This window comes from Propithecus coquereli, unplaced genomic scaffold (assembly GCF_000956105.1).
Source record: "Propithecus coquereli isolate 6110/MARCELLA unplaced genomic scaffold, Pcoq_1.0 Scaffold84, whole genome shotgun sequence".
Classification (NCBI taxonomy): domain Eukaryota; kingdom Metazoa; phylum Chordata; class Mammalia; order Primates; family Indriidae; genus Propithecus; species Propithecus coquereli.
This window is the reverse complement of record NW_012154618.1, coordinates 3,943,561-3,960,161: the sequence shown is the minus strand read 5'-3', so window position 1 is coordinate 3,960,161 and position 16,601 is coordinate 3,943,561. Positions and strand designations below refer to the sequence as shown.

The following is a 16,601-nucleotide window of genomic DNA, read 5'->3' as shown; positions in this document are numbered from 1 at the left end:
GTGTGTGTGTGTGTGTGTGTGTGTGTTTTGCATAGATGGCATCATACTATACTGTCATTCTGCAGCTTGTTTTTTTTGCTACCGAAACCTATACTGGGAACAGTTTTATAAAATGGATTTATGCTATTCTTTCTTCAAGCTGCATGAATTCAATTGCATGGACATCGTGTGGTGTAGTTTTAGTTCTATCTTCTTTGTGCCACCACCCACCAATTGGAATTGGATCATTGAGGTTTGGGGAATGAGCAACAGCAGCTTGGAAGGGCTTCCCTACTGATACTGAGATGTGGCCCATCCTGTCCTCTTCTCATCCACCCAAAGGCAGAGGCGAAGGGGAAAGTGAACAGAAATGAAAGTGGGTAGCAAGGAAAAGGAAGGTAGGAGGACGCTCTGGAAAGTCTGGAATGAGTTTAGAATTCCAACTGGCCACCCAAAGAAACCAAGATACTTCTGGTGCTCCAAAATATTTCATGATCTATGAGCCAGACGTGGTGGCTCATGCCTGTAATCCTAGCACTTGAGGCCAGGAGTTCGAGATCAGCCTGGGCAATAGCGAGACCCCTATTTCTACAAAAAAAATTTTAAAAGAATAATTAGCCAGTGTGGTGGTGCATACCTATAGTCCCAGCTATTCATGAGGCTGAGGCAAGAGGATCACTTGAGCCCAGGAGTTTGAGGTTGCAGTGAGCTGTGATCGCACCACTGCACTCTAACCCAGTGGACAGAGTGGGACCCTGTCTCAAAAAAAATCATAATATAGAAAGAAATATCTGGGGCATTAATGTACGGCTTCCTTTACTCCCTGTGCCCTATTTCAGCTTCCTGTGATTGTGTAAAAAGAGCTCATTTTAGAAAGATAAAACTGCTGGAAAAATAATACAGTGTATCCCTAACAAAAGGCAAGTGGCTTTTTTAGATGCCTGCTAGTGTAATGCGGTGGTTACATGCACAGACACAATAGCCCTGTGAGGCTGATATTACATACATTATTTCCATGCATTATTGCACTTGATGGGGGGCGGAAAGGAGCCCAACGCTTCCTTTCCTGGAAGACCAGCTACGCTACTTGGGAGCTCTGAGATCTTAGGTAAGGAACCTTACTTATCTAAGCCTTGATTTTTCTATCTGTAAGTTGGAATGCTAATAATATCTACCTTCCAGGGCTGCTGGAAATATCAAGTGCAGAATTTACACTCATGTGTATTACAATGTGCCTCACAGGGCTGTTGGGAATATCAAGTGCAATGATGCATGTAAAACGTGTGACTCAAGACTCACAGTAAGCACATGGTATTGTAGCCATTCCCATCATTACCAAAAGAATCAAACCACCTAACAATTGCCTCATTGGACCAGTATGTTGGTCTCTCCAGGCCTTTGTTAGAGCCTCAGCAGGGACACAAGGAGGTGGCTGTAGAAGAAAAAGAAGTGAGAGCCCCTGTGTTTGAGAGTCCTGTGGGAAGGTCTCAGCTGCCAGGTAGAAATAGTTCTTCCTCCGCTGGCATTTGCTGACCTAATTCGAGTCCTGGCTCATCCTTTCACCAGCTGTGCAAGAGAACTCTGGGTAAGTTCTTTCAGCTCAGTCTTAGTCTCCTAATTTACGATGAGGATCCCAGAGTGCCTGCCTCCTAGGGTTGCAGTGAGTATTCAGGGAGCTGATTCCCCGTGGTTTATAGCAAGTGCTCCATACTCATTACCTCCGACTATCAGAGCCTTTGAGTGGTCAACAGAGCCCACCTCCAACTGCTGCAGAATGATGAAGACAAAATCTCCAGTGTTGAGTCCCAGGTTCTCTGCAGCCAGCAGAATAATTTTTGCATCCTCTGAGCTGCAGATTAAGATGATAACTGTAAGAATGAAAAACAGAATCAGCCAATTGCACATGCTTGCATGTGTGTGCACACACACTCTTTTTTTAAAGTCTAGCCGAAAACCACTGCAAATGAGACACAAACTTCTTTTCTTGGGCATGCTTTGGGAAACAGGAATGCCTAAGCTATTCCCTGAGTGTATACATCTGGAACCAAGCCTGCAATATACAAACTGGTGCCTTTTGCCTTGCAGGACTAAAGTCTTTACTGCAGCTCCCCAATGATGAACAAACAGAAAAATCCGATATCATCCCTGTGCTCTAGTTTCTTTCACATAATTGACTCAAAAATCAGAAGAGCGGACCTAGCTTGCGACTTGTCAGCCACACAGCAGTTGGGAGCAGTCCACAGAGGACCTAGAATCAAAGGCCTTTGGACTTTCTGAGTAGGATTGGGGGTTGAGGGAGGAGTAGGCCATGTACTTCCCTTCCATTCAATCACGTCGTCATTCATTTTAGGACACACAAATGAGGTAGTGATTTATTTTTTTAATTAAGTAGATTATAATCTATTTATCTGAGCAGCAACCATGTGCCAGCACTGTGCTAGGCACAGGATACGGCATGAGCAAGCCAGAAGGCAGACAGTATACAAGTGAACAGATTAAAGAGATAATTTAAGATTCTAATGAGTGAGGGAGGGAAAGGATACCGTAATACTAATGTGGTTAGGGGGACAACGCCACGGAAAGGAGGTCTCTCTGAGGAGGTGGGCTCTGGGCCGAGTCTGGACGGATGAGAGGAAACTGCCCACAGAAGGAGTGCTGGGTAGGAGGGGTGTGGCTGCAGGTGATACTCCTGGCTGAGGGAGCAGCAAGCCCCAAAGTCCCAAGGCCAGAAAGTGCTTCGTTCATTTGAAGAATAGCAAGGAGTCAGTGACTAATTCATGCTAGAAAGTAGAGCCTTATAAGCATCACCACAAAATAATTGCTGTCCGATGTTGGCCAACTGCTTGTCTAGACACTGTGTGAAGCACTTCACAGGAAGGACCTTACTCAATCCTCACCTTTCTGTGAGGTAAGTAGGATGATTATCTCCGTTATACAGAGAAAGTATTTGGGGCACAGAGAGGCTAAGGTACATGCCCAGGAGGACACAGCTAGACAGTGTCAGAGGCTGGATTCAAACCTAAGTCTGTCTGTCTACAGAGCCCATGCTCTGAACAAATAGCAAAGTCCAGGACCCAGCCCACCTGGAAGATGCTTCCAGAACTAACTCTGTGCATCATAACACTACAACATCTAGGATTTCACTTTAGACCAAAAAAAAAAAAAAAAAAAAAACTCACCAAGTTTCTGTTGGTGATACCAAGCAAAGAATGAAATTGCTTTTATTTACCATTGATTTTGTACTCTGCTTCTGTCTGCGTTTTACACACATGGAAAAAGGAGGAGTTCTTACGTTTTTTCCAATCTGCTTGCCCTATTTGTGTCCCCAAACATAAGTGACAGAGGCTTTTTCCTACTTACCCCTGGCAGTTGATGACACACTCCTAAGATTCTCTCGAAGGAGAGCTGGACTGTTGTTGGTGTATCTCATGCTGGCAGTGAGAGTGAAATGGGATTTGAGTTCATTCTCTACAACCCTCCACAATTCATCTACTCCATCCCAGGAGGAAGTCCCAGAGTAGCCTCCAAACATCCCAATGTGTTTCCAGCCCAGGTACAGGAGACTTTTCTGCAGCACATCACCGATGTCTTTCTTGGGTGGCACAAGTTTCACACAGGTGTCATACAAGAAATGGTCTTCCAGTTTTGCCATTTGTCCAACAAAGTCAAACATAGGGATGTTCCATTCAGAGGCCAACAAACCAATAACCTAGAAAGTAACCAAAAGAATGTCTTTCCATAACTGAGTTTATGTACACTCAATCCCCATTGTAAGGTATGTGCATAAAGCTCAGATTCAGAGAGTTGAGTATATGGGTCATATTGGACCCTCTCTTTTGGAATATTGATGATACTGTCTTGGATCCAACTTGCAGATGCAAGACCTCAGAGGACAAAGATAGCAAAAGTGAGCATTAATTGAGTGCTTACTATGTGCCAAGTGCTCTACTTGGAGCTTACATATATCATTTCAGCTTTTACATTTTTATGAGGTAGGTATTATAATTACCCCTTTTTTAACGATAAAACATGAAGATACAAAGACATAAGTTACATAGCTAGCAAACAGTGCAGCAGGATTGAAATTCAGGAATACAGTTCCCCAGCCCACACCCATAGCTACTCATTCTCTCTGTCTTTCTTTCTTAATTTATTCCTTATTCATTTCTGATCCATTTTTCATTAGGAGTCCACAAGGGACTTTGGAGACCTTGCTCTTAAAGGAGCGTATGGTTTAGTACAAGAACTAAAGTATATAAAAATATATCTAGAGTTAAATATACCCTTCAAGATTTATAAACAATAGATTTATAGGAGTTTAGAGAAGTAAGAAATTACTTCTGGTTGGGAAATTGGGGATATCGGGGCTGGGGATGAAGAGATGAAGAAAGGCTCCATGGCATTTGAGCTTGACTTTGAAGAATGAGTAGGCTTTGGACAGCTTAAAATGTGTCAAATAGAGAGAGACCAAGATCCAAAATCAAATATGAACTTAATTCTACAGCTCCAACTAATGATAGTTCTGCAATATTTCTGAGAGTGAGACCTGTGATGCTTGTTCCTATTTAGCCTTTACATCAACACCTGAGACAAGGTGAGACCCAAAGACACCAACAAAGCTCACCCCATTAACCAAATGAATACAAATCATTCATTCCCCTCATTTTCTTGCTCTAGTTTATGTAATCTTTCATACTTTATTCTTTTCCATTTACTTTCACCATCACAGGATAATTTATTACACACACCAAAGAAAGGTCTACTCAAACACTTGATAGTTTTCCATTTAAAACCAAGCATCTGTTTTCTTCTTAATTTTTCTGAGCCACATAGCTGGCAACATAAGAGTGAATAATTACAGTCTATACACAACAGCAGCAAGTTCAAACAATCAACAGGAGGAGGAAGAGGGTGAGGGAACTAACAATTATTGATTTGAAAGGTTTTCTTTAAAGAGAATGTTAACTGTTCTAATTACATGGTCTAATTACATCTCAAAACAAAAGATACCCAAGATCTATTATTGTTATAATAATGTGATCCTTGTCAAGAGATTATTCAAATCTGTGCCATCACCTTTAAGACCACCCCTTCCAGTAGAAACTCATCCAAAATTTCTAGAAGGTTATATACTCTACCTCTGCTACTTCTGGGCATGCTGGTCCAAACAGGGCAGAAATCTGTTCTCTCTGGATCTGGTTGATAAAAATAGCAAGGTACTCCTTGGTGCTGCAGGCTGAGTTGGTGTAAGTGAACTCTAAGCTGAGGTTTCCAAAGCCCGCTGGCTCTGAGTTGACCTTGTCCATGGCAATCTGGAGGCCTGCACCCAGCCTTTGCACACTGAATGGATGGGAGACGTTCCAGGGAGCCTGGAAGCCCACAGTGAGTTTAATGGCCTCAAGCCATGTCACCAACACACTGGCAAAGAGCATCAGAACTAGTACTGGGTGGTCAGTGTGGCATCCAACCCCCAAACAGAGCCCAAATCCAAGTGGGGCCTCAAGACCTGTCCTGGGAGCCATGGATGGCAGCTAACACCTGTATCACTGCAGAACTCTGAGAGGCTCAGCCTCCTGACCACTCATGCCAGAAACTTATATGATTGTGTAGAATTCCTTGGGGATCACAGCTTGCTTTCTGTTCAGTGCTATTAATTAACCCAAGCCCTCCCTTTTCAGAATCTGTCTTAACACGATCTAGAAGCAGCAGTCTTGCAGAAAGAGGCCAGAATAGGGCATCTGCAAGACCCTGGTTATTAATCCAGTGACATCACTGACAAACTTCATGTTCCTGAGCAAGTCACATGACCCCTCTGTGCCTCTCCACCAGTAAAATAAGAATCATGGAAACCACACAAATGTCGTCAGATGGCCTGGGCTGGAAGTCTGACTGCATCACGTGTTAGTTATGTGACCTGGGACATATCACTTCCCCTCTCTGTGCCTTCATCTTCTGATCTGTAAAATGGGGATAAAACTGTAATGGGGTCTTCCCCAAGGTGGTAAGATGATAAATGATAAGAAGATAAATTTTGATTTGGGGAATTTATCCTAAAGAAATAAAATCATATGATCAGATTTAACCAGTGTTATTTCTAACAGTCAAAAATTAAACACAAACTTCATATCTAACAATAGGGGCCTGGATAGATACCATGTAGTGAATCCATACAACTGGGTAGCATGCAGTTGTTAAAAATGACATCTTAGATGTATATTTATTCACTTAGAAAAATATCCACAGTGTTGGTAAGTGAAGAAGCACACTAGAAAACATTTAGTTGTATTTTTTAAAGCACAAAAAGTTGCATAGAAAAGATCACATACACCAAACCACTAAAAGTGGCTCTCTTTGTGTAATAGGAATTATGAATGGTTTTTTTCTTTGCTTATCTTAATTTTCAAATTTTTTGCTCTTCATGTCTTTGCAGTAAGGAAGAAAAGTGAACATTTTAATTAAAAATAAACCCGCAGACTTGTACTCGTGGAAGGAATGCACAGGAGGTTAAACTCGTGCTGCCTTAATTCCTTAGGTCAAGAGCAGCCCCACTGGCCTGGGCCCCTATGCTTCTAGACACCTGGCTTCCCTCTGTGGGCTCTAATTATTCTCTGCTGAGCTCAGCCCCTTTCCTTTCTTCACTGCCATCAGAGACAGAGATGCAGTGGTCCAGGTAACGGCCATCGCCGGGTGGAAAACTGTTGCCATAGTTACAAGCCCAATTTGTGTGATGCACTTGACGGGCTGGAGTGGAAAGGCCTGAGGTTAAAACCTGGCTGGGGAGTTGTTGTAGGGGCTGTGGCTGCTGGAGCCAGCTTGCTGTCTTCTACTTCGCTTCTCCAGCCCTCCTCCCTTCTAGGGGACCCTTATGCCTACCAGTTACCAGTCGGGTTGAGAGAAGCCACGTTATTTCACCTGATGATGCTTTGGAACAAAAGTCATCTGTGCTTGGCCACCAGGGGTTCGAAGTGTGGCCTCCTATGTGAGTGGGGTACTCTTTAATTCCTGCCTACTTTATCCCGTCTCCATTTCCTGAAGAGACTATTACAGAGGGAGGGTTTTTTCTGCCTGATTTATGGTTTCCTCAGTGCTGACCAGCCTAGTCCATAAACCAGATACGGGGCCAGCTGTTCAGCATCCGAGATCAGATAAGAGTAGCTGTATCCAGGATGGTGGGCTTTCAGGGAAACCTCCAGTGTGTCCCCAGATGCCCTTCGTCCCCATCTGCTTGCCTCCACCTCTCTTTCGTTTGTAAATTAGCGGCCTGCTCAGGTTTAGAGGAAAAGTGAAGGTTTGGAATGTGTGGGTTCTAATTCTCCTCCAGGGCGCAGGTAAGAGGCAGAAAAAGGTGTTTGGCCTGCTTGGAAGATAGCGAGGGGCACCTGCGCACATTCTCCCAGGTCTAGTGGTGTGTTCCTGGAGAAGGAGGCGCTCCAGGCTTTCCCAGGTCAATAAGCCTGCACCTGAGCCTCAGTTACCTTATCTGTGAAGTGGGGAAATGGCAGAGGGCAGACACCTCTGACCTTACCGGCTTCTTGCCCTAAGATCTTAGGACTCCAGTGAACCCCTAACTACCTGAATACTGCACTCCTGGCTGGGTGGAGTGGGGCGGTGATGTCGGCAAGTTTCTTTTCAGGTCTGGCCTACGGATTCCTAACAGGAACACACCTGGAGGTATAGCACACCTGGCACCAACCATCCCATAGGAAAGTGGAGCTAAGTTCAAACTGAGAGATCATGTGTCTTACGTCTGCAACAAAGCGAATTCCCTGGGATTCAAAAGCTACTCCTTTGGGTAACCATGCACACACTACTCCTAGAAGGTTAAGGGTGGCCCCGGCCTTGGTTAACTAATGAGAACACTCTGATCTTGTTTCTGAAAAAGTTTGTGCAAGGGGAAGAAAATCCCTCCATCGTGGGGAGCCTACCCATCTCCTGTGTCCTTCAACCATCTGATATTTATCCTGGGCTGCTAAAATCGGCTCTTTTTCGCACTTGTGTGCACAAGAAATGAGTCTTTAACAAGTGAGTGATTACTTTTGAAAATCTGGGGCTTCTAATCAATACTTTCAACAATCGAGTTTTTTCCTGGCTACCAGTATAATCTGAAGTTTAGCAGGTTGGTCTGGCATAAATGCCAGATTTCTGGATATTTATTTTCTAGTTTTCACTCCTACATCCTAGATAACTGCTCCTCCACTCTGCTTTCCGTAAAGCCTTAGCATGAAAAGCAAAAACTTCTGCAGGTAGTGAGGAGGACAGGCGACTACCTGTTCCAGGTACTCAATATTCAAAAACACTGAATGATTAAGAGTGATGTCATTAATTCCCAAGCCACTTTCCATAAAATTTTAAGTTTTCCAAGAACACCTTTGTTTTCACAGTGTCCCAGACACTGAATGACTAAAGAATGTGTCCTGATACATCTTTCTTGGTAATGACAAACTTTTGATCCTTAGAACATGTTTCTCCATGTGTGTCAATCAGTGCCCCGGGTGATGCTGGGCTTGGCAGCTTCTCTCTGGTGATAGCCATCTATAGTGAGGCAGGGCCGCGCACAGTGGCTCATACCTGTAATTCTAGCACTCCGGGAGGCCGAGGCGGGAGGATCACTTGAGGTCTGGAGTTCAAGGCCAGCCTGAGCAACAGTGAGACCCCATCTCTACAAGAAATACAAAAATTAGCCCGGTCTGGTGGTGTGCATCAGTAGTCCCAGCTTTTCCAGAGGCTGAAGCAGGAGGATGGCTTGAGCCCAGGAGTTTGAGGTTGCAGCAAGCTATGATGATACCACTGCACTCTAGCCTGGGCACCAGAGCAAGACTCTGTCTCAAAAAATAAAATAAAAATAAAATTTAAAAAAATCAAGTGAGGCAGGATGTCCTTTCTGACAGCTCCACCCTCTTCAGCTTCTTGTCTGGAAAGATCAGAAGCCCTCCTACTTCCTGGCATTTCCTCCCTGCTCCTGCTAAAGGCTCTCAACTAGCTCACTAGCCACGCGCGCTCCGTGTGGTTCTCCCCACACTGTGAGCCTCGGAAACCAAGGCTGCAAAGCAGAAGCTGATATCCCCAAAAGCTTGGCGAGGAGGGAGGGGTGGTATCCCTCCTCTATCTATGACACGAAAGCCACGGCTTCTCACCACCACCCTCCCATAGGAGGCAATGTAGCAGAATGGCTGGGAACGCAGGTTTTGAAATGAGAAAAGCTGGCTTGGACAAGTGATGTATTGTCTGAACCCAATCTCCTCATTTCTAATTACCCTGATGACCTTATGTGAGGCTTAAATGAAATAATAGATGTAAAGTACACAGCGGGGTGCCACGCGTGCAACAATAGCCAGTAAATGATAGCAGTTTTATAGTAAGGGACTGTTCCTTCAGACAAAAGGTCATAAACTCTGTTGGATGGATTCTGTGTTAACCCAAAGGAACAAACCACTGCTGCTACAGAAACCAGAGAAACAGGTAAAAGACATCACTGTCACAGGTTTCTGAAGATATCTGGATTTATAGCTTCTAATGTATACATGTACGCACGTATTTAGCTTTCCAGCATTAAATGGGATGATGAAGCTCTGGCTGGTTATTGGAAAGAAAAATTAAAAATTCACCAGGAGCAGTTACAAACCGTTTATTGCTGCCACTGGTAACACCAGCTTTTGCTTACAGCCTGTAGGCATTAAGTCAAAGAACCTTTGTTTTCTTTTCTTCTTTTTTTTTTTTGAGACAGAATCTGGCTCTGTTGCCCTGGCTAGAGTGCCATGGCATCAGCCAGCTCACAGCAACCTCAAACTCCTGGGCTCAAGCGATCCTCCTGCCTCAGCCTCCCGAGTACCCTGGACTATAGGCATGTGCCACCATGCCCGGCTAATTTTTTTTTCTATATATTTTTAGTTGTCCAGATAATTTCTTTCTATTTTTAGTAGAGACGGGGTCTCGCTCTTGCTCAGGCTGGTCTTGAACTCCTGACCTTGAGCGATCCACCCGCCTCGAGAACCTTTGTTTTCTAAATCAGCATCATTCCAAAAAAGTAATGTGAGCCACATATGCTATTTAAGATTTCCCAGCAGATACATTTAAAAGAGTAAAAAGAGCAGATAAGATTATTTACTCAGAATATGCTAAATATTATCATTTTGACACGTAATCAATATGTTAAAAATTGAGATTTTATGTTATTTTCTTCATACTACATCTCTGAAATGTGGTGTGCATTTTGTACTTAAACACATCTCGATTCAAACTTGCCTCATTTCAAGTGTTCAGTAGCCACACGTGGGTAGTGGTTACGGTATTGAACAGTGCAGGTCTAAATCTTCACTCAGAGCTACTTTTCTCTGGGAGAGAGTGATGTTTCCTATGGGATTGTTGACAGTTCTGGGAATCTAAGCCAACACCTCTCTCGAGGACCTTTTCACTTTCCATCTGATTCTTAAATACTCTTTGGAAGCCCTTGCTGAGCTCAAAATCTGACTCTGAGACTTGGCCAACTATTGGCTGTATATCTTGGGCATGTTACTTGGCCTCTCTTAGACTTTCCTCTTCTTCCGAATAGCAGTAACAACTTTTTCATAGAGTTGCTATGAAGCTAAATGAGATATTGTAGACAAAGCTCTCAGCACAGTGCTGCCACCACACAGGAAGTGCTCAGTAATATTCGCCATCATGATCCTCTATCTAGAAGGTCTTCAGAGACGATCCGGCATGAGAACCTTAGATTGCTGCCCAGTAAGCTGAACTTTGGGTGCCATTAGCCTTTTGAAATATCAGATAACCAGGGAAAGGGTGGGTATGTAATTCTGACGACTGATAATGGTACCCTTGTTAGGAACTTTGCCCCTTCCTTCTCATATCTCCATAGAAGGATAAACTTCAAAGTCAGTTCTGCCATGTGGGAAGCTAAAGGTCAGTCCATCACAGATTTTCGCCCATTGCATGCCCCTCACAACCTCTGCCCTGCTGTTCCCTCTAGGGAAGGATGTCTCACCTGCCTTCTTTCTGATCTGTCATTGCTAAGTTAACGTGAATAGATTCAGCCTATAGCTCTAGGACTCTTCTTCTCTATCCTCTTGGGTCATGTTGCCTGACTTGTAAAGACTTGGCTTATGGGTCAAGACAGTCTAAGATCCTTCCTAAATAAGTGTTCCCCATGCCCCACAGTGTCCTTTCCTTTTCCTTCTCACCCAGAGTCCTTATGCTAAGCATTATGTTGTGGCTGTTCCATAATCTAAATCCAATGAAATATTCTCACGCAAAAGATCTAGAGGTTTAATATGAATCTCCCAGATCCTAAGGGTAAAGGTTTTTATTAAAAGGAGAAGTTCCACTTTCCTTTACAAGGACTTCATTAGGTTCAGTGGTGTCTGGAAGCTGGAAATATCTTCTAAGACCTTCAAATAACACTTGGTGTCCTGCCTGACTCATCCCCTCAACCTGCTGTAAAATCTGCTCTGCAACAAGCTGTGCTCCCTAAAGAAAGGCTGCTTTTCAGAGACAAGCTACAAATCACTTGGCTTTGCAAAATAGCCTGTAATTTATTTTTTGATTTTCTAAATTTATTTTTTTTATTTCAGAATATTACAGTGGTATGAACATTTTGGTTACGTGAATTGCTTTCATACAGTTTGAGTCAAAGTTGTAAGTGTGTCCGTCACCCAGTTAGTGTGCATTGTACCCATTAGGTGTGAATTTACCTATCCCCTCCTCCATCCTCCCATCTGCTTGATTTCCATTGAATGTTACTACCATATGTGCACATGAGTATTGACCAATTAGTTCCAATTTAGTAGTGAGTACATGTGGTGTTTGTTTTTCCATTTTTTCGATACTTCACTTAAAAGGATGGTCTCCAGTTCCATCTAGGTTGTTATAAAAGGTAATAGTTCACCATTTTTTATGGCTGATTAGTACTCCATGGTATACATATACCACATTTTATTAATCTGCTCATGTATTGATGAGCACTTGGGTTGTTTCCACATCTTTGCGATTGTGAATTGTGCTGCTATAAACATTCGAGTGCAGGTGTCTTTTTTATAAAATGTCTTTTTTTCCTTTGGGTAAATACCCAGCAGTGGGATTGTTCAGTCAAATGGTAGTTCTACTTTAGCCTGAAACTATTAAAAAATAACTCTTGGCTCCCCCACCACCATCCCCACCCTGTTACCGAGTTATAGGATCTCAGGCAGGTGGTGTAATTTCTCTGAGCTTCTATTTTTCTCATCTATACAAATCACGACTAACTTCCAAGTTCATTGTAAAGGCCGAATGAAGTGCTTGTCATGGGGCCCAGCTTCCAGCAGCCACTGAAGATTTGGATGTCGAAAGTATTGTTCCTATTTATACCTCACAAGTTTGCTAAGAGGCAGTCTGGGAAGTGCTTCACAAACTGGGTGGAGCTATAGAACTGCATGGTCAGGCTGTGTAAAACTGGCCTGTTCATATTGCCTGTCTTTTCCTGCTTTCTAAAACATGGGGAAAACCTGGTTTCTGCTTCTGAAGAGCTGCCAGCCTCTATATCATAAAAGGTATCTTGGCTGTTTCTAGGCTGTGGTACAAAACTCTGGAATGTTAGCCTCTGGTATTCTAGAACTGTCATACATTCACTGTGTGGTTCCTTTGTCCCTAGAAAAAGGAAGGGAGTGTATACAAAGCCATCACAGCAGCATGTGTGTGAGTATGTCAGAATTAGGGCTATTGGTCAGACTCCTCACACCTCCTGTACCTCACCAATGGGTGTCATAAACAGTGAAAGTTTTGCACTGTTTAAGGGCTGCAGGATGTCCAGACCTAAAGGGAATTTGGTTTTGTGTCAGGTTCTAAATGTATATGGCTGTGGGAGGGGAGGGAAGAAGGGAGGGTGTGGCAAAGAAGCCTTATCTAATACGTGCTTTTTGAAGAGAGATGCAATAGGACACGATGGTTTATCAAGAGATCAGGACAGGTGCAGTGGCTCACGTCTGTAATCCTAGCACTCTGGGAAGTGGTACAATCACTTGAGGTCAGGAGTTCGAGACCAGCCTGAGCAAGAATGAGACCTCGTTTCTACTAAAAATACAAAAATTAGCTGGGCGTGGTGGTACGTACCTGTGGTCCCAGCTACTTGGGAGGCTGAGGCAGGAGGATCCCTTGAGCCCAGGAGTGAGTTTGAGGTTTCAATGAGTTAGGATCACACCACTGCACTCTACCAAGGGTAACAGAGTGAGATTCTGTCTCAAAAAAAAAAAAAAAGAGAGAGAGGGTAGAGGGTATAGCCTGCCAGGGCACAGGAGACCTCGGTTCAACTTACAATATCTCTCTCACTAAGTCAAAACATCACCTTAGCCAGCTGCTTCAACTCTTGGGGTCTCAGGTACCCTCAGAAATAAAATTAAGGTTGTTGGATCAGGTGATGTCCCCTACGCACCCACTGTCATACCCGTATGGGTTAGCCAGCTGTGAAGCTGTGCAGCTTTGATTTGTAGCTACACAAAGGAGAAGTGGGACAGTAACTACCAACATCTGCTGTTGCTGAAGCACTTCTCTGAGGCTTGGCCTGGTGGCTGGTCTTGAATAACGCCTCTCTCCCAGAGCACGTAGCAAGCTCCACTCTGTGTCACGTTATCCTCCCAACTGCAGGGTCACCATAGCCAAGACTATCCCAAATACATCCCTTGCGACATTTCAGTAGTGGGGCCCACTGAGGGCAAGATGGCTACTTGAAGCGGGGACGTTCCTAGTGTGGTCCAGCTGAGGTCCCCAGACCAGCAGCATCCACACCACCTGGAGTTGCTAGAAATGCAGATTCTTAGGCCCCAGATCAAGGCTACTGAATCAGAAACTCTGGCATAGACCCAGAAATCTATGTTGTAACAAGCACTCCAAGAGACTGTAACACTCACTGAAGTTTAGGAACCACTAGTGGGCTTAGAGCATCTCACTCTCTGGCACGCATTAGTCAGACTGTGTTCGGTGGGTTGCTCCCTAACACAATTTGGCATTAGGCCAATCAAGTGGGACTCGAGCCCACAGCTCTGTATTGTCTTTAGCTCCTTCTTAGAAGCCCTTTTCTTTCAGGTACTAAGGAAGAACTGAGCTGTGTAGCAAGAAGCAGCCTTCAGGAGTTAATGTATCTAAGACCTGGATGAGAATCTGGCCCGAGAAGACCTCTATGTTAATGTGCAACTCACTCCACCATGAAAGAAGCAGCAGGAAGTGGTATTGGCTTCTGATTTGGGTTATTGGCCACCAGACAGAATCCAGTAAGAAAAAATCTAATATAGCATTTCCTCGAATTTCTGCAGATCTGGTACAGAGAAAACGCACAAAGATGGAAGGTCTACAGACACACCACAGGGGGCCAAAGCCCTGCAGTGGTTGTCGGTGGCCGTGGGTCAGCTCCCAGCTTGACTACTGGCTGTGTGATTCCAGGTGACTTCTTTCACCTGAAAAGGCCTCGTTGGCCTCACCTGTAAAATAGAGGTTGTACACGTCTCCAGGGCCTCTTTCTTCTCTAGCCATCATTTTTGTTTAGTGATGATGCTTTGCATTCTTAATGATTCTGGAATCTAGAGTGGTGACTAGTGACTTCCACAGGAAAAGAGAGAGTAAGATAGGCTGGACTGTGTGTGCTGCAGACTGTGCCCACGATTCTGCATTCTAAATACAATGCACTTAAGCGTGTCTCTCAGTCTAGACTCCAGACTTTAGACTGATTTGGCTTATTTGTTGTCTTGGAGATGTTCTAATTCTGTAGGGGACACTGGTCCCTTCTAGAAGACCACTGCTTTTCAAATGCAGACCTCCACTTAATCTGCATCTTAAAGTTGTAGCTCAAGTCAATGAGAACAGTTTCTCATTTTCTCTCACCCTACTTGCAAGGAACAATTTTTCCTATTGTCTAGATCTTCCTCTTCCTATCACAATTGCAAGGATTGTCCCAAAAAAGCAGATTCAAATCCCTGTCTACCACTTACCTTTCCCCTGAGGTGTGAGTTTCATAAAAGGTTTCTCTGGTTGTTGGCTTTCTGAGCCAAGGGCTGTTTTGATCTGATTTTTTTTTTTCCTCTTAGGTCCATTGCATAACAATCTCTTATTTTAAACTTTGCCAAGTCTGCACTTCTCACTGTCAGAAGTTACTACAAGTGTTTGACCAGGTAACTGCTACCTTTGAACTTTCATTGCAACAGGTTCGAAGGTTCCAGGGGACCTTACTGGCCACGCACAGGACGGTACACAGTGGTTTCGGGAGTGGCCCTGTCTCAGGAGCTGTGCAAAGGGCAGACGTGCCTGAATGTGGTGCTGAACCAATACAGCCAGCTGTGAGGGGAGCACTTCCTGCACTCGGGAAGTGAGAGTCTTCTTGCAAGGTAAGCTGCAACAGTACTGCCTGCTCCATATTCTACATATCTATGAGACAGCAGGGATGCGAGTGGGGTGGGGGAAAGAAGGTGGGACATGTGTCTATTCTCAGCCTAAGCTGCTTTTATAATGTGAAACTACACTTAGTTGAGTAGTAATCTCAGCTGACGTGTCTAGGAGGCAAAGGAAAAAAATCAATTGGAAAGGGGGTGGAGACATTTGAGCTGTCTGAATGCTAGCAGGAGATGGAATTGGAAGAGAACATTAATTCCACTAAATGTACTAAAACAGACAAAGCCAGGGTGTAGGTCTCCACCTTTCATTCCAAAACTTCGGTCTTGATATGGTTAGAAGCTACTGATGGCAGAGGTTCCCATCTGGAAGGCAGAAGAGGAAGGGAATCTTAGCAGATACTCAGTGAAGTGCTGGGGACTATTCTAGGTAGGTGACTCATTGACTCTTCACTTTCCATGGGTAGGTGGTGTCATTCCCATTTCATGGGTGAAGAGTGTGTGCAGACTGTGGACAGCCCAGCCTGGGCTACAGAGCTGGGAGGCCGTGTGGCTAGGGTTTGAGTTCTCACTGGTCTGCTCCATCATGCAGAATTCTTGTGGGTTGCCAAAACCTCCCATTATTCTCCGAACTCTTGAAGGTGTCACTCATGTGCACATAGGATCGGATAGGAATGCAACTCTGATGGGAACTTAGAATGACCTAGACCTTTCCAAACTTGAGCATTCAATCCTGGAGGAGACCAGTCAAAAAGCCTCGTCTTCTCCCGGCCCTGAGCGCTTCATCTGGTTGGTGAAGGAAGACAGCACCTGGTGGAGAGCCCGGTGGTATTAGAATAGTTGAGACTCGACACCCACGCTGATGTCCTCTGCTCTCCTCTGGAGGAAGCTGCCTCTTGGGGAGCTGAGCTTTTGAAACTAAGCAAAAGCCAAGTGCTCCTCCAGCCGTGACAGGACCCAGAACTGGAGTGCCAGGGGCACCCTTCATCTTCCTGTCTTTCGTCTCATGTCCAAAGAGGCCTTCCATGAGGCCACGGGGTTAGCCCTGAGTGCTCTGAGATTGGGGCACAGCTCACCCCAGCTTCTTTAGCTGGAGGCTTTTAGGACCTCCGCCCTCCAGAGAGAACAAATCCTAATCTACTCTAACAAAGAGCCAGGCTCTTGCTGAACTCTCTGTGAGCCTTTGGGAGGGGGATCCAGGCTGGGGAAAGTGCTGCTCAAGTCAGAGGTGTCTGTGAGGTGGGGAGAGGCAGGAGAGCCTGTTATTTCTATTCCAGA

The 16,601-nt window shown here is 44.5% G+C and overlaps 2 protein-coding genes across 2 annotated transcripts in view; one reads left to right on the top strand and one right to left on the bottom strand.

Moving 5' to 3' along the window:
- Positions 1–5,411, bottom strand: part of LOC105825991 (guanylate cyclase 2G-like) — a 30,033-nt gene extending 24,622 nt beyond the window's left edge. The window contains exons 1-3 of the mRNA XM_012663888.1: positions 5,118–5,411; positions 3,340–3,688; positions 1,738–1,847 (exon numbers count right to left, since the gene is read on the bottom strand). Coding sequence (XP_012519342.1) covers positions 1,738–1,847; positions 3,340–3,688; positions 5,118–5,411 — 753 coding nt within the window. The remainder of the gene's footprint in view (positions 1–1,737; positions 1,848–3,339; positions 3,689–5,117) is intronic.
- A 9,653-nt stretch (positions 5,412–15,064) lies between these two features.
- The window catches only part of ACSL5 (acyl-CoA synthetase long-chain family member 5), a 42,303-nt gene continuing 40,766 nt past the window's right edge, over positions 15,065–16,601 (top strand). The window contains exon 1 of the mRNA XM_012663898.1: positions 15,065–15,320. The gene's annotated coding sequence lies outside the window, so the exon portion shown is untranslated. The remainder of the gene's footprint in view (positions 15,321–16,601) is intronic.